This window comes from Leptodactylus fuscus, chromosome 5 (assembly GCF_031893055.1).
Source record: "Leptodactylus fuscus isolate aLepFus1 chromosome 5, aLepFus1.hap2, whole genome shotgun sequence".
Lineage (NCBI taxonomy): Eukaryota > Metazoa > Chordata > Amphibia > Anura > Leptodactylidae > Leptodactylus > Leptodactylus fuscus.
The window spans coordinates 94,561,455-94,576,692 of record NC_134269.1 but is presented as its reverse complement, the minus strand read 5'-3'; the positions used below and the strand labels follow the sequence as shown (position 1 = coordinate 94,576,692).

At 45.2% G+C, this 15,238-nt stretch overlaps 1 protein-coding gene across 1 annotated transcript in view; it reads left to right on the top strand.

Annotated features, from left to right (window-relative positions):
• Positions 1–2,097: 2,097 nt before the first annotated feature.
• CA12 (carbonic anhydrase 12) overlaps positions 2,098–15,238 on the top strand; it is a 33,566-nt gene continuing 20,425 nt past the window's right edge. Inside the window, exons 1-2 of the mRNA XM_075276242.1 lie at positions 2,098–2,184; positions 3,514–3,534. Coding sequence (XP_075132343.1) covers positions 2,127–2,184; positions 3,514–3,534 — 79 coding nt within the window. The 5' untranslated portion in view covers positions 2,098–2,126. The remainder of the gene's footprint in view (positions 2,185–3,513; positions 3,535–15,238) is intronic.

Here is a 15,238-nt window from a genome sequence, read left to right as displayed (position 1 = left end):
GAGTTTCCGGCCCGTGGAGCCCCTGCCTTCAATAGTGTATTTGCAAAATGGTGAAAGAGTTATTCTCTTTAGGCCGGGACACCACGTGACGTGAACGTCATGGAAAAAAAAGCAGTATTTTACAGTCACAGCAAAGTGGAAGGGTTTCTCTAGATAAAATATTGATATTGATGTGCGGATGTATGACTAAGGCCTAAGATGGCTGGTTATTTGCAAAAGCACTTCACCATTAACAATAAAAGTCTCTGGTTATATTTTTGTGTATGTTTTCCTTTGTTATTTGTTTTTGAAACAGGTTGCAAAAACAGTCCGTCAAAAAAAATTGCCCGGGTTTTTTTGTTAATTTTTATAGTTTTTTTTTAAACAAATAATGACAATACATGTTCAGGAAACAAATATGGGACAATCCATATAATAAAATTACAACTGTATCTGGTATAGATTATCATCAATTACAACAATCTACAGGAATAAATAGATAAATAACTTGATGTCATTGCAGTGTGAATATAAAAATGAATATAGGCTGGGATACAAAGAGATGATCACACTGACCCAATCAAAGTCGATAAGTCAGTTCTTAGCATCTGTTAATAGGCTCCACTGATTCCATGACAGTTGGAATTTTCTTTCTAGTCTCTACCACTCCCCAGCAGCAAGCGCAGTTTTGGTAGTGGATCTGCTATTTAACAGAGTTGTCCAGGATAAATTAAGAATTTACCCCTAAACTAAACCACCTCCCCCTGCCTAACTTCTAATTTACTTCAATTAAAAAAAATCTATAATTACCCATATTCCTGGAGCAGTCATGTGATCGCCCTGGGACACTTTCTGATAATCTGGTGACGTTCCGTTCCACTGCTTCCGAAACAGAATGTCACCATTACTCTCCCACCCATCCCCATCAATACTTACCAAGCCTTCCTCTGTCCGAGAACGGCTACTCCCCTCTTCCTCTACTAGTAGTGGGCAGAATAGCCTAGCTAGGGGGACGGGGGAAGAGCTAGTAGTGGGCAGGATACCTTAGCTAGGAAGACTGGGAGAGAGTGGGAGTGGCTACCAGTGGGCAAGAATAGCTTAGCTAGTGAGACAGGGTAAGGGGGAGGGGCTAGTAGTGGACAGGATAGCTTAGCTAGGGAGACATGGGGGGGTGGAATGGAGTGAGAGAAAAGGGGGCTGAGTGAGAGGGAACTAGTGTGGAAGGTACACAGGAAGCTGCACAGCAGGAAGTTACACCATGTAAACAAATGCAGAGGATGCCAGTGGCTATTAGAGACACCCAGAAATCATAGTAAGTAAGCGGCCATTTTCATGTGGCCTATAGATTTAAAATCAGAAGAGAAGAAAAAGTCGGCAAATTCACAGTGACCAGAAGGTGTTAATATTTTATTGACAATATATATAGGCCTCAAGCACAAAGTAGTATTTTGTCTGTTTTGTAATAAGGCACCTTTAGTCATTTAGGTATACAGCACAACATACAGCTTACAGAATACCAGATGGAGGAATTCTCTGTTACTGTACAGGCTCGATTTGTATGAGCAAAATTTCAGACATTTGCATTGTTCAGCGCTGTTGACAAACAGAAAGCGTATTCAGTAAGTAAGGACCTGCATCAATTCTTCAGTTGATATTCTATTTATTTCATTGGCAAAGCAGAAAGTTTTATTAAAAAATAAAAATATTGTATATCAATGTAAATCAATTACAGAAAAAAGTTTTCTGAAAATGTCAGCCTCATCTTTCAGCTTTGTATATGGAGTCGCATGTCATAGACTTTGAGCTTTTTTATATAGATTGCTTTATATATGATGAATGGTCATTCTGTTTCTCCTGGTGTAACCATTCATCAATGCAGAACAATGTTAGGCTGTAAGGTGAAGTGTTTCTTTCAGGTGTGATCATTCTTTAGGGATGAAGAGCAGGTAGGAAGGAGGAGTCAGAGACTGTGCCAGGTAACAAACTGTGCTGTGTATTGGTGACGAAAAGTTCTGGGCTGAGCCTGACCGTATAGTCAGTAGTATGAAACTGAGAGGTTATTGTGCAGGGGCTGTGCATGGAGCAGGAATAGTGCAGAGAACAGAGGTGCAGCAGTGGTACTTTTCCTGTCACTGAAACTTGTACAGATGTACAGACTGCTCTTATTTCTACTAGTATTGCCTTCTACACAGGCTGCTTCTGAAGGTAAGGTTTTCTTCCTTTATTACCAGTGAAGTAAACTTTTACTATAGGTTTTGCATATACGGGTTGTAAATTTGGTTTATTATGTATTATCAATTGTCCAGTAGTGGAGGAATCCTACGACTAAGTTCACATATGTAATTTTATAGCTTTTTTTTCAGCCAAATCCAGAAATTGATCCAAAATAATGGGCAAATATAGAGGAAAGTGTGAAACATGTCTTGCTTCTGTATCCATTCCTATGTGTTGGTTTAAAAACTGCATCACCAACTGCAATTAAAAGAGCATGTGTAATTCCAGCCTAACCCTATGCACGTAAGAGTGAAAATTGTATAACTATATCATTACAACATGGGTTTCTCTCTGCTAATTCAAGATAATCCCAGACCTATTCCTTTTTTCATGTTTCTAGGGTAAGTTCACACTGGGTATTTTGGACCCGATTTTTGACGCGGGAAGCCGTCTCAGAATCCGGAGAAGAAAAACGCCTCCTGCGACTGAATGCTAGTGCAGTGCACTGGCATCCTGCCGCGGCATTTAGCCCCGGATTAGGCCCAAATGAATGGGCCTAGTTGGAAGGGAGAATTGCGCCGCAGATTCCGCGGCAAGTTAGGGCAACTCTCTTCTTTTTTTCCGTGAGTGGGAAGAAACTGCTAGCGAAAAAAAGAAGTGAACGGCTTCCATTGAAGTCAATGAAAAGCATTTTTTGGAGCCAGATTCTGAGGCGGATTCCGCGTCAAAATCCATTCCAAAAAAACATGTGAACTTACACTAACAATCTAACAGGGATGAATTTATCACTAGCCAGAATATATATTCCTATAAATTCTGTGTGTAGTGTATATTCACACAAGCAGGACTGATTGGAGTCCTTGGCTAGGTTCATTATGGAGTAATTTGGTCAGCAGACTTTTATGGTGTGTGTGTGTGTGTGTGTGTGTTTTGGTGGGGTTTTTTTTGTCTAAAATCAGCCTCCCATTCATTTAAATGGGAGTTCTCAGGAATCTGCCTGAAGAACTGGTATGTATGTGTTTGTGTTTACTTTCTGCTACCTGAATTCAGGTAGAAAAGGAAAAAAATCTGCCTGTGCCTCCCATTTAAATGAATAGAAAGGAATGTATCTGTAGGTTGGAGTTGGAGCCCTAACCATCTGATATTCATGACCTATAGAAAGAATAGGTTACCCACTTTGAAAGTCCTCAAAAACTGCTTTAAAATTTAAATGCAGCTCTGCTACAGAAAAACTGTGTACCTTTATTGACGTCTGCAATGATATCTCGTCTAATATCTTGACTATTTATGAAAAAAAATATTTTTTTCTTTTTGTTGCAGGACACAGCTGGGCATATACTGGTAAGTAGCCTTGTTGTGTTATGTGGGTGTAACCCATCCTCACACAAATATTACATTTTCTATCTATTTCAGTTTGAAAAGCTGAAGGACATGTAGAAATTGATGGGATAGGCCAGTTCTGTAGCTCTTGTCCTGTCTCTACGCACTGTAATTGGCTCTTTGTAATTCTAGTGCATATGGCTGTGTCTGGTCATGCCATTTATGCTAGTCAGGGAGTAGAATAGATTTGTGGTGTAACTCTTGCCAAATTTCTAGTGTGAGTTATAGTAAATTGATAGAACAACTTTCCCACTGTATACATACAGTTATTTGTTCAAGGTCCACTCAGTCAATGGCCTCTATAATGATCATTGACTGGTCATATTGTGGGATACCAATCTGATGACTATCTAGTATGCTCTATTCATGTTGCTATATTTGTCTGATGCACTATAGCAGCATGGTGAATGAGATTATTCCAAATCTCATCCAAATGCTGTGAAAAAAAAACCTACACCACAAAAAGTAATCTATGGTGCAGGGAGATTTAAATTAAATTTTTTTAAAAAAAGTTGTGGGAAACAGGCACTATGTTAGTCATTTTTAGTCAGAAGTCTTTGGGATACTTGAATTTTGGGGTTTTGCCAAATTGGATCATATTTCCAAAGCAGGACCCTAACTATTGTGATAAAAATGGAACTTAATGCCTTTTTAATCTTCTGTAATGTTGTATTTGCAGAAGGTTGTTAATTTCATCCATACACAAATACTTTCTGCCTGTTGATGCAGCATCCAGTAGATTCTAAATAGACACTAATGGAGATAGTCTAGTAACCGATCTCACTGCTTGGCAGACCTGTGTTTATAGGTACCTTTTTACATTTATGGACGCTCGGGGGGAAGTAAAGCATATGGAAATGTGACCAGTTTTGTTAGGAAAAAACTGTGATTGGCAAACAATCTAAAGCTGGCTGGATACATTCAATGTATTTTGGATATACCCTCCCACCATCTAATGTGCACGGGGTGACTCTCACTTGGTGGTTAACGCGTTTTAACTGTCCAATCCTTTTGTTCTCAGGGAATATAGCCACTGATAGGTACCTCTAGCTGTAGCTCTTCTCCCTGTTCAGAACATTTGCAAACTTCAGTGAGCATGCAAGTGTATGGGAGAGTTGGGTAAAATATACTATACAGACAAAATGATTGGAAAATACGCAATGCCTGCCATGCAGTCTGAATTCCGGCTTGTACTGTAATAGGATGCCAATACTGCAACAAGTCAATGAAACTTCTCCTTTCTAGATATTCCATGAAGCAGCAAACCACTTAACACTCAAACCCCAATCTGTAACTTTGAGGATCCATAATAATCTTATGTCACCAAGTAAAAGGCTAAGAGTTGGAGTGGTGTAGAGTAAAGTTTGGGGAAGAAGGGGTAATACTATGGCATTGTTACATTAAAGGTAGATCATAATGCTTCATGCTATGTTTTGTTCAATTGCATGCTCCCAACTTTGTGGGAATAGCTTGGGGAAAGCCCTAGTTTAGTATGACTGTGCTCCTTTGAGTGTTCAAAGAAAGGTCCAAAAAGATATTATTGGTTTAGTTTAGTGTGGGAGAACTTGAATGGCTCTGACAACAACCCCATCAAATCGCATTGGGATGAATCACATATCTGTGTGTTCCCAGAAGAGGGTAAGAAGTAGGTGACCCAATATTCTATCTTCTGTCCATATAGTGTAGCTGTTGGCTATCTAATGTGTATAATTGTTACAGACTGCACATGTACATTCAGTTGAATAGATCAGTGCTTTTCAAAACTGTGATGTGGTCCTCACTGGTGAGGCGCAGGTCCCTGCTATTGTCAGCTTTAGCACAAAGCAGGACCTGGTAGAGGCATCAAATACTGGACTGGTGCAAGTAGGAGGTTCTTCTCATATGTCTTCTTTGTTGTAAGGGCACTCCTGATGGTGTGGAATTGGGGAATTATTTGGTGTTTGGACTTTCTGTTTAGTTATTTTGTACTGCACAGTGGTATTTGTTTGGCACATCTGGGGAGGAATTTTCTGGTGGATACTGGTATTTGACACTGCTAGAGAGGTATTGTGTTGCAATGGGGTATTTGGTGTTGCTAGGAGTATTCTGTGCAGAATTGACTGGCATAGCCCATTGAGAAGCTGGTGCATAGAGCAGAGCTTTCTGCCTTCTGCTCCATTCTCTGTGTATTAACCAGCTGATTAGTGGGGGGTCTGGAACCACTGTCAATCTGAAATTGATGATCTATCCTTTGGATAGGTCAGAAATTGTTTTAACCTGGAAAACCCGCTCGAGGCTAAAGCTCTACGTTGCGAAACCGCAGCTTTTTTGGTTGCAGATTTTGTTGCCTTTTTTTGCGTCAAAGCCAGGAGTGGATTGAGGAGATGGGGGAAGTCTAAGAACTTTGTATATAGTTCCCATTCCATTTGTAGCCATGCTTGACTTTGGCTCAAAAAACTGCAACAAAATCAACAACAAAAAAAGCAGTTTCCACAATGTGGGCCCTCGGCCTAATATAAATTCCTCAACCACTCAGAGTATCTTTGGTAAATAAACACCACCCCTCTAATACTGCAATCCAAAAAATTATTCAACCCAACAGCCATAAATCTAACGTTATTTATCCAAATCCAAATTTGGAAGTAAACTAAAGCCTACGAATTATATAAATACACAAAGTGGTATAGCTATAAATAAAAATATCTTCCATTTTCAAACTAGAAAGAGTGGGACCATTTATTTATTTATTTTTCCATACACCATAAGTCTATGGAAAAATAGTAATTGGTTCCAAAGATCCCACAAATGTCACCAAAACCTGTGAAAAAAAAAAAATGTCAGATGACTAATATATTTTAACCAATCATTACACATAATAGTCGGCTTCTGAAAGTTGTAAATCACTTTCTGTGTTGGTGAGAGGAACTCTTCTAGGGTAAGTTCACACAGAGTTTTCAGATCAGGAGACTGAGGCCGTAACCGCCTCAAAATCCTGACCAAAAGACGTCTCCCATTGAAATCAATGGGAGCCGCTCAGGAGTTTTTTTCCGGCTCCCAAAAAAATAGAAGTGACATGCTCATTCTTCAGGCCAAGATTCCTCGTGATTCGGCCTGAAGACACTCCCTCCTCCAGACTAGGTCCATTCATTTGGCTTAATCTGTAGCAGAGTGCACGGCTGGATGCCGGTGCAATGCACCGGCTTTCAGTCACGGCTACCCGGCTTTTGGACCGGAACCTGAGGCGGCCTCCGCCTCAGGTTCCGGTCCAAAAAACTCCATGTGAACTTGCCCTTAGAGTCCTGAAAAGTTTATACAGAGCACCTGGGGGGAGGAGCGGAAACAAGGAGCCATTTTCACCTGGTGTCCAAAGGAACAACTTATCCTGGTGCAAGTAAAGAAGTACAGAACACTTATTACAATAGAAAGGTTCTACTGGTCAGCCAGTTACTGCATGCACTATTCTAAGGCTCCATTCCCACGGAGTAACGCGCCGCGCATTCAGACACGTATATACGTGTCAGAGTGTGAGCGCTCCAAACAGATTTCATTCACTTCAATGTGTGCCGGCTTACAGGCACTATACATTGAAATCAATGGGAGGCTTTTTAACCCATTAATTTTAAATGTGGAGCGCGCGTGAGCCGGCACACATTGAAGTGAATGGGATCTGTTTTGAGCACTCACACTCTGACACGTGTATACGTGTCTGAATGCGCGACGCATTAATCCATAGGAACGGAGCTTAATACAGGGGTTTCACTGGTGAAATAGCCAGGCCGATCCATCATTGTATCTCATGCCTTTAATCAGGATACAATGATTCAGAAAAAAAAAAAAAATTGTATGCTTTAAAATATGGTATCGTGAGGCAATTGTAACTTCAGAGACCACTATATATGAAAGTGCATTCACTATTCTAAGCTATTTAATTCCTGGGAAAAACTGACCGCTTTTCAATACCATATTATATGTCTGTCTGGTAATAAAAACTGACAACAAGTGAAAGAATAGTCCGAGTTATACAGTAACTCCTCTTATATACACTTCAGTTATATTTCTTACAAGTTATATATTAACTGCATGCAAAAAAAAGTTCTATAAAAGATACGCATTCTTATGATATTTAGCCTGCAAAGAGGTCTGCCTTAGGGTGCATTCACACGGAAGAAAATGGCGCTGAATTTGGCATGGAATCCGCCTCAGTTTCAGCGCTGAAAGAAAAGCCTCCCATTGACTTCAATGGGTTCCTTTTTCTGCTAGAATCTGACGCAGATTCCACGCCAAATTCAGCTCCATTTTCCTCCTTATGAGTATACCCTTAGGGTGCCTTCACACGTAGTTACGCTCCGTGCATTGTGTCCATTTTACCTGTATAAAAATACACGTGTAAAATGTAGTTAGCCATTGAGTTCAATGGCTTTTTTTTTAATGCGCATATTTTTGTGCGTGTCTTTCTTTTTGTGTGCGTAATTTTGCACGCGCTAAAAGACGCGGGCAAAAAGACACACGTTAAAAAAAAGCCATTGAACTCAATGGCTAACTACATTTTACACGTGTATTTTTATACGTGTAAAATGGACACAATGCACGGAGCGTAACTACGTGTGAAGGCACCCTTATACACAGCAAAAAGTGAACTCGTGTCATTAGTCTTAAGAAATTATCTCATTAAACCAGTACTCAGGGCTGCACTAAATAATACCAAAAGTGCTTGCTGCGGATGTTTCCTCTTAGAAAAGATGTTTTGGTTTGGATTTATTCCCAGACAAGGGGGTAAAATTTATCTAATAAAATCATAGTTTTTATATTTCTGTGCATACATGTGTGATATGTTCTCACTTACAGTATAAGGTTAGTGTCATTTCTGCTTTGAACGGTGAAGAAATTGTTTAAGAAAACACAAACTGTGTGTCTGACTCTATTTTGGCTGAGACTTTCCGTAGGTAGCATCTAATAGTATCCTTCATGTGGGTGATCACACTTTCCAAATATGTGGTAGCTATGAAATGTTTTACATAGCAATAAAAACCCACAGCTAGGCTGGTGTAACATTAGCGGGAGTCTTTTATAGCAAATCCACAGCCAGACCCTTCACACACCGGCAGTAGAAAGAATTACCTACTTCTTAAGGGCTGACCGTGAAGAAAGGGCTATTGAGAAGAGAGCTTGTATGTAGCTGATAATCTTCGTGTTCGATCTGCTCTCACTCATTTGTCAAAACTCTAAAACCTAATTCACGTGCTTCTACCCTTAGGTCTAAATATACAGAACTGGTTTACAAGGTTATTGTAGCGTAGATGTCAGTTTTCAAGTATTTTTAGTGTAGATCAAGCCTGTTGTGTCTGGCCTCATCTAGTAATCTGTTTGAGAAACTTAGAATATTGAAGGCAGATAAAGACTACATGGTCCAATTAGTCTGCCCTTATAATATTGCCACTTTTTCTCGGAACAGACATGTTTCTTCCAAGCATGCTTCAATTTACTTTTTGTAGATCTTATACACAAAAAAATTGTAACTAGTAACCCTGCACGACCTTAATTCTGTTTATGTGTATATACTCTATGTAAACCATGTTTAAACTAATGAAGTGCTGTTCAGACGCACAGTTATACCATAACATCTGTTATATGTATGTAGCAAGAGTTATACCTACAGCTAGAGATGAGCGAACACTAAAATGTTCGAGGTTCGAAATTCGATTCGAACAGCCGCTCAATGTTCGTGTGTTCGAACGGGTTTCGAACCCCATTATAGTCTATGGGGAACAGATACTCGTTAAGGGGGAAACCCAAATCCGTGTCTGGAGGGTCACCAAGTCCACTATGACACCCCAGGAAATGATGCCAACACCTCTGGAATGACACTGGGACAGCAGGGGAAGCATGTCTGGGGGCATCTAACACACCAAAGACCCTCTATTACCCCAACATCACAGCCTAACAACTACACACTTTACACACTCAATACCACCTCTCTGACAGTAGGAAAACACCTTGAAACATGTGTATTTGGCACTTGCAGTGAGGAGAGCTTGTCACCAGCAGTGAATTTGGCCCTTGTAGTAAGTTGAGGTTGGCACCAACATTTGTTTTGAAAATCAGGGTGGATTGAGCCTCTAACCAGCAGAGTTTGGGCAAATTCATGGTGGAGGGAGCCTCTAAAAACCCCAGTTTGGACCAATTCATGGTGGAGGGAGCCTCTAACCAGCCCAGTTTGGGCAAATTCATGGTGGAGGGAGCCTCTAAAAAACCCAGTTTGGACCAATTCATGGTGGAGGGAGCCTCTAACCAGCCCAGTTTGGGCAAATTCATGGTGGAGGGAGCCTCTAACCAGCCCAGTTTGGACCAATTAATGGTGGAGGGAGCCTCTAACCAGCCCAGTTTGGACCAATTAATGGTGGAGGGAGCCTCTAACCACCCCAGTTTGGACCAATTCATGGTGGAGGGAGCCTCTAAACAGCCCAGTTTGGGCAAATTCATGGTGGAGGGAGCCTCTAAAAAACCCAGTTTGGACCAATTCATGGTGGAGGGAGCCTCTAACCAGCCCAGTTTGGACCAATTAATGGTGGAGGGAGCCTCTAAACAGCCAAGTTTGGACCAATTCATGGTGGAGGGAGCCTCTAAAAACCCCAGTTTGGACCAATTCATGGTGGAGGGAGCCTCTAACCAGCCCAGTTTGGGCAAATTCATGGTGGAGGGAGCCTCTAAACAGCCCAGTTTGGGCAAATTCATGGTGGAGGGAGCCTCTAACCAGCCCAGTTTGGACCAATTAATGGTGGAGGGAGCCTCTAACCAGCCCAGTTTGGACCAATTAATGGTGGAGGGAGCCTCTAACCAGCCCAGTTTGGACCAATTAATGGTGGAGGGAGCCTCTAACCACCCCAGTTTGGACCAATTCATGGTGGAGGGAGCCTCTAACCAGCCCAGTTTGGACCAATTCATGGTGGAGGGAGCCTCTAAAAAACCCAGTTTGGACCAATTCATGGTGGAGGGAGCCTCTAAACAGCCCAGTTTGGGCAAATTCATGGTGGAGGGAGCCTCTAAAAAACCCAGTTTGGACCAATTCATGGTGGAGGGAGCCTCTAACCAGCCCAGTTTGGACCAATTAATGGTGGAGGGAGCCTCTAAACAGCCAAGTTTGGACCAATTCATGGTGGAGGGAGCCTCTAAAAACCCCAGTTTGGACCAATTCATGGTGGAGGGAGCCTCTAACCAGCCCAGTTTGGACCAATTAATGGTGGAGGGAGCCTCTAACCAGCCCAGTTTGGACCAATTAATGGTGGAGGGAGCCTCTAACCACCCCAGTTTGGACCAATTCATGGTGGAGGGAGCCTCTAAACAGCCAAGTTTGGACCAATTCATGGTGAAGGGAGCCTCTAAAAACCCGTTTGGACCAATTCATGGTGGAGGGAGCCTCTAACCAGCCCAGTTTGGGCAAATTCATGGTGGAGGGAGCCTCTAAACAGCCCAGTTTGGGCAAATTCATGGTGGAGGGAGCCTCTAACCAGCCCAGTTTGGACCAATTAATGGTGGAGGGAGCCTCTAACCAGCCCAGTTTGGACCAATTAATGGTGGAGGGAGCCTCTAACCACCCCAGTTTGGACCAATTCATGGTGGAGGGAGCCTCTAAACAGCCCAGTTTGGGCAAATTCATGGTGGAGGGAGCCTCTAAAAAACCCAGTTTGGACCAATTCATGGTGGAGGGAGCCTCTAACCAGCCCAGTTTGGACCAATTAATGGTGGAGGGAGCCTCTAAACAGCCAAGTTTGGACCAATTCATGGTGGAGGGAGCCTCTAAAAACCCCAGTTTAGACCAATTCATGGTGGAGGGAGCCTCTAACCAGCCCAGTTTGGGCAAATTCATGGTGGAGGGAGCCTCTAAACAGCCCAGTTTGGGCAAATTCATGGTGGAGGGAGCCTCTAACCAGCCCAGTTTGGACCAATTAATGGTGGAGGGAGCCTCTAACCAGCCCAGTTTGGACCAATTAATGGTGGAGGGAGCCTCTAACCACCCCAGTTTGGACCAATTCATGGTGGAGGGAGCCTCTAACCAGCCCAGTTTGGACCAATTCATGGTGGAGGGAGCCTCTAAAAAACCCAGTTTGGACCAATTCATGGTGGAGGGAGCCTCTAAACAGCCCAGTTTGGGCAAATTCATGGTGGAGGGAGCCTCTAAAAAACCCAGTTTGGACCAATTCATGGTGGAGGGAGCCTCTAACCAGCCCAGTTTGGACCAATTCATGGTGGAGGGAGCCTCTAACCACCCCAGTTTGGACCAATTCATGGTGGAGGGAGCCTCTAACCAGCCCAGTTTGGACCAATTAATGGTGGAGGGAGCCTCTAACCACCCCAGTTTGGACCAATTCATGGTGGAGGGAGCCTCTAAAAAACCCAGTTTGGACCAATTCATGGTGGAGGGAGCCTCTAAACAGCCCAGTTTGGGCAAATTCATGGTGGAGGGAGCCTCTAAACAGCCCAGTTTGGGCAAATTCATGGTGGAGGGAGCCTCTAACCAGCCCAGTTTGGACCAATTAATGGTGGAGGGAGCCTCTAACCAGCCCAGTTTGGACCAATTCATGGTGGAGGGAGCCTCTAACCAGCAGAGTTGTGGGAAAGCAGGGTGGAGGGAGCCTCTAACCAGCAGAGTTGGTGGAAATCAGGGTGGAGGGAGCCTCTAACCAGCAGAGTTGGGGGAAATCATGTTGGAGGGAGCCTAGTATTAGCAGAATTGTGCAACGCTTATGGTGGATGAGTATGAGGATGCGGAGGAATTGGAGAGGTTGAGTACAGACATGGAGTTTCATGTTGGGGTGCTTTACACAGGTGGGCACAAAAATGAAGGCTCTATCCAGTGGTGGTTCATTTTTATCAAAGTGAGCCGGTCGGCACTCTCAGCTGACAGACGGGTGCGCTTGTCAGTGATGATGCCACCGGCTGCACTGAACACCCTCTCAGATAGGACGCTGGCGGCAGGACAGGACAGCACCTCCAAGGCATATAGGGCAAGTTCAAGCCACAGGTCCAACTTCGACACCCAATACGTGTAGGGCGCAGAGGGGTCGGAGAGGACAGGGCTGTGGTCGGAAAGGTATTCCCGCAACATGCGCCTATACTTCTCACGCCTGGTGACACTAGGACCCTCCGTGGCGGCACTTTGGCGAGGGGGTGCCATCAAGGTGTCCCAGACCTTAGACAGTGTGCCCCTCGTTTGTGTGGACCGGTGAGAACTTGGTTGCCTACTGGAGGAACTGCCCTCCCTGCCGCCAACGTCACATGCTGGAAACATCTCCATCATATTCTGCACCAATTGCCTGTGGCAAGCATTGATGCGATTGGCCCTCCCCTCTACCGGAATAAAAGACGAGATGTTGTTTTTATACCGGGGGTCAAGGATAGCAAAGATCCAGTACTGGTTGTCCTCCATGATTTTGACAATACGCTTGTCGGTTGTAAAGCACCCCAACATGAACTCAGCCATGTCTGCCACAGTGTTAGTTGGCATGACTCCTCTGGCCCCACCGGAAAGTTCAATCTCCATTTCCTCCTCATCCTCCATGTCTACCCATCCGCGCTGCAACAATGGGACGATTCGAAGTTGCCCGGAAGCCTCCTGTATCACCATCACATCATCGGACAACTCTTCTTCCTCCTCCTCCTCCTCCTCCATTAAACGCAGTGAAGCGGACAGATGTGTGGACCTACTCTCCAGCTGTGACGGATCGGATGCTATCCCTAACTCCTCTGTGTGATCTGAGTTATCCCTGATGTCAATCAGGGATTCTCTCAGAACACACAAGAGCGGGATTGTAAGGCTCACCATCGCATCCTCAGAGCTCACCCTCCTTGTGGACTCCTCAAAGACCCGTAGGATGTCACAAAGGTCTCTCATCCATGGCCACTCATGGATGTGAAACTGAGGCAGCTGACTTTGTGGCACCCTAGGGTTTTGTAGCTGGTATTCCATCAAAGGTCTCTGCTGCTCAACCACTCTATTCAACATCTGAAACGTTGAGTTCCAGCGTGTGGGGACGTCGCACAAAAGCCGGTGTTGTGGCACATGCAGGCGTTGCTGGAGAGATTTTAAGCTAGCAGCGGCTACTGTCGACTTGCGAAAGTGGGCGCACATGCGCCGCACTTTCACCAGTAGCTCTGGAACATTGGGGTAGCTCTTTAGGAAACGTTGCACCACTAGGTTGAAGACGTGGGCCAGGCATGGAACATGTTGGAGTCCGGCAAGCTCCAGAGCTGCTACCAGGTTCCGGCCGTTATCACAAACGACCATGCCTGGGCCCAGGTGCAGCGGCTCAAACCATATTGCCGTCTCATCGAGGAGGGCATCCCTCACCTCGGAGGCAGTGTGCTGTCTGTCCCCCAAGCTGATCAGCTTCAGCACAGCCTGCTGACGTCTACCAACGCCAGTGCTGCAACGTTTCCAACTCGTAGCTGGGGTCAATCTAACAGCGGAGGAGGAGGCGGTGGCGGAGGAGGAGGCGGTGGCGGAGGAGGAGGCGGTAGAGGAGGAGGAGGAGGGGGGTGTTCTTCTCGTGTCCCTGCCAGGAATGTTAGGCGGGGAGACGAGGTACACCGGGCCAGTTTGGGAAGCAGTCCCAGCCTCAACTACATTCACCCAGTGTGCCGTCAGTGAAATGTAGCGTCCCTGTCCGCATGCACTTGTCCACGCGTCGGTGGTCAAGTGGACCTTTGTGCAAAGCGCGGAACTAAGGGCCCGCCTGATGTTGAGTGACACGTGCTGGTGCAAGGCGGGGACGGCACACCGGGAGAAGTAGTGACGGCTAGGGACGGCATAGCGAGGTGCCGCAGTTGCCATCAGGTCCAGGAAGGCGGGAGTTTCAACAAGCCGGAACGCCAACATCTCCTGGGCCAGCAGTTTAGCGATGTTGGCGTTCAAGGCTTGCGCGTGTGGGTGGTTAGCAGTGTATTTCTGCCGCCGCTCCAATGTCTGAGAGATGGTGGGTTGTTGTAAAGAAACGCCTGATGGTGCCTTTGATGGTGCAGGAGAAGGAGATAAGACAGGACCAGGGGAGGATGAGGTAGAAGTCAACAAAGTGGCGGAGGCAGATGAAGTGGTGTCCTGGCTCGTCCTCTGGAGTGCATCGCCAGCACAGTCAGCAGTGGCAGTGGCAGAGGCAGAGGCAGTGGCAGAGGCAGTGGCAGTGGCGTGAACGGCAGGCGGCCTTTGTCCTGCCGTTGCTGCCTGCCACTGATTCCAGTGCTTGGATTCCAAATGACGGCGCATTGAAGTGGTGGACAGGTTGCTCTTCTCAGAGCCCCTAATCAATTTCGAGAGGCAAATTGTGCAGACAACACTATATCTGTCCTCGGCGCATTCCTTGAAAAAACTCCACACCTTCGAGAAACGTGCCCTCGAGGTGGGAGTTTTTCGGGGCTGGGTACGAACTGGAACATCTTGGGAGATTCCGGGTGTGGCCTGGCTTCGCCTAAGCTGCTGACCTCTGCCTCTGCCTCTAGCTACCCTTTTTGGTGCTGCACCTGCCTCAACATCCACACTACTTTCCCCGCTTGACATCCCCCCTGTCCAGGTCGGGTCAGTGTCCTCATCATCCACCACTTCCTCTTCCAACTCCTGTCTCATCTCCTCCTCCCGCACAATGCGCCGGTCAACTGGATGCCCTGACGGCAACTGCGTCACATCATCGTCGATGAG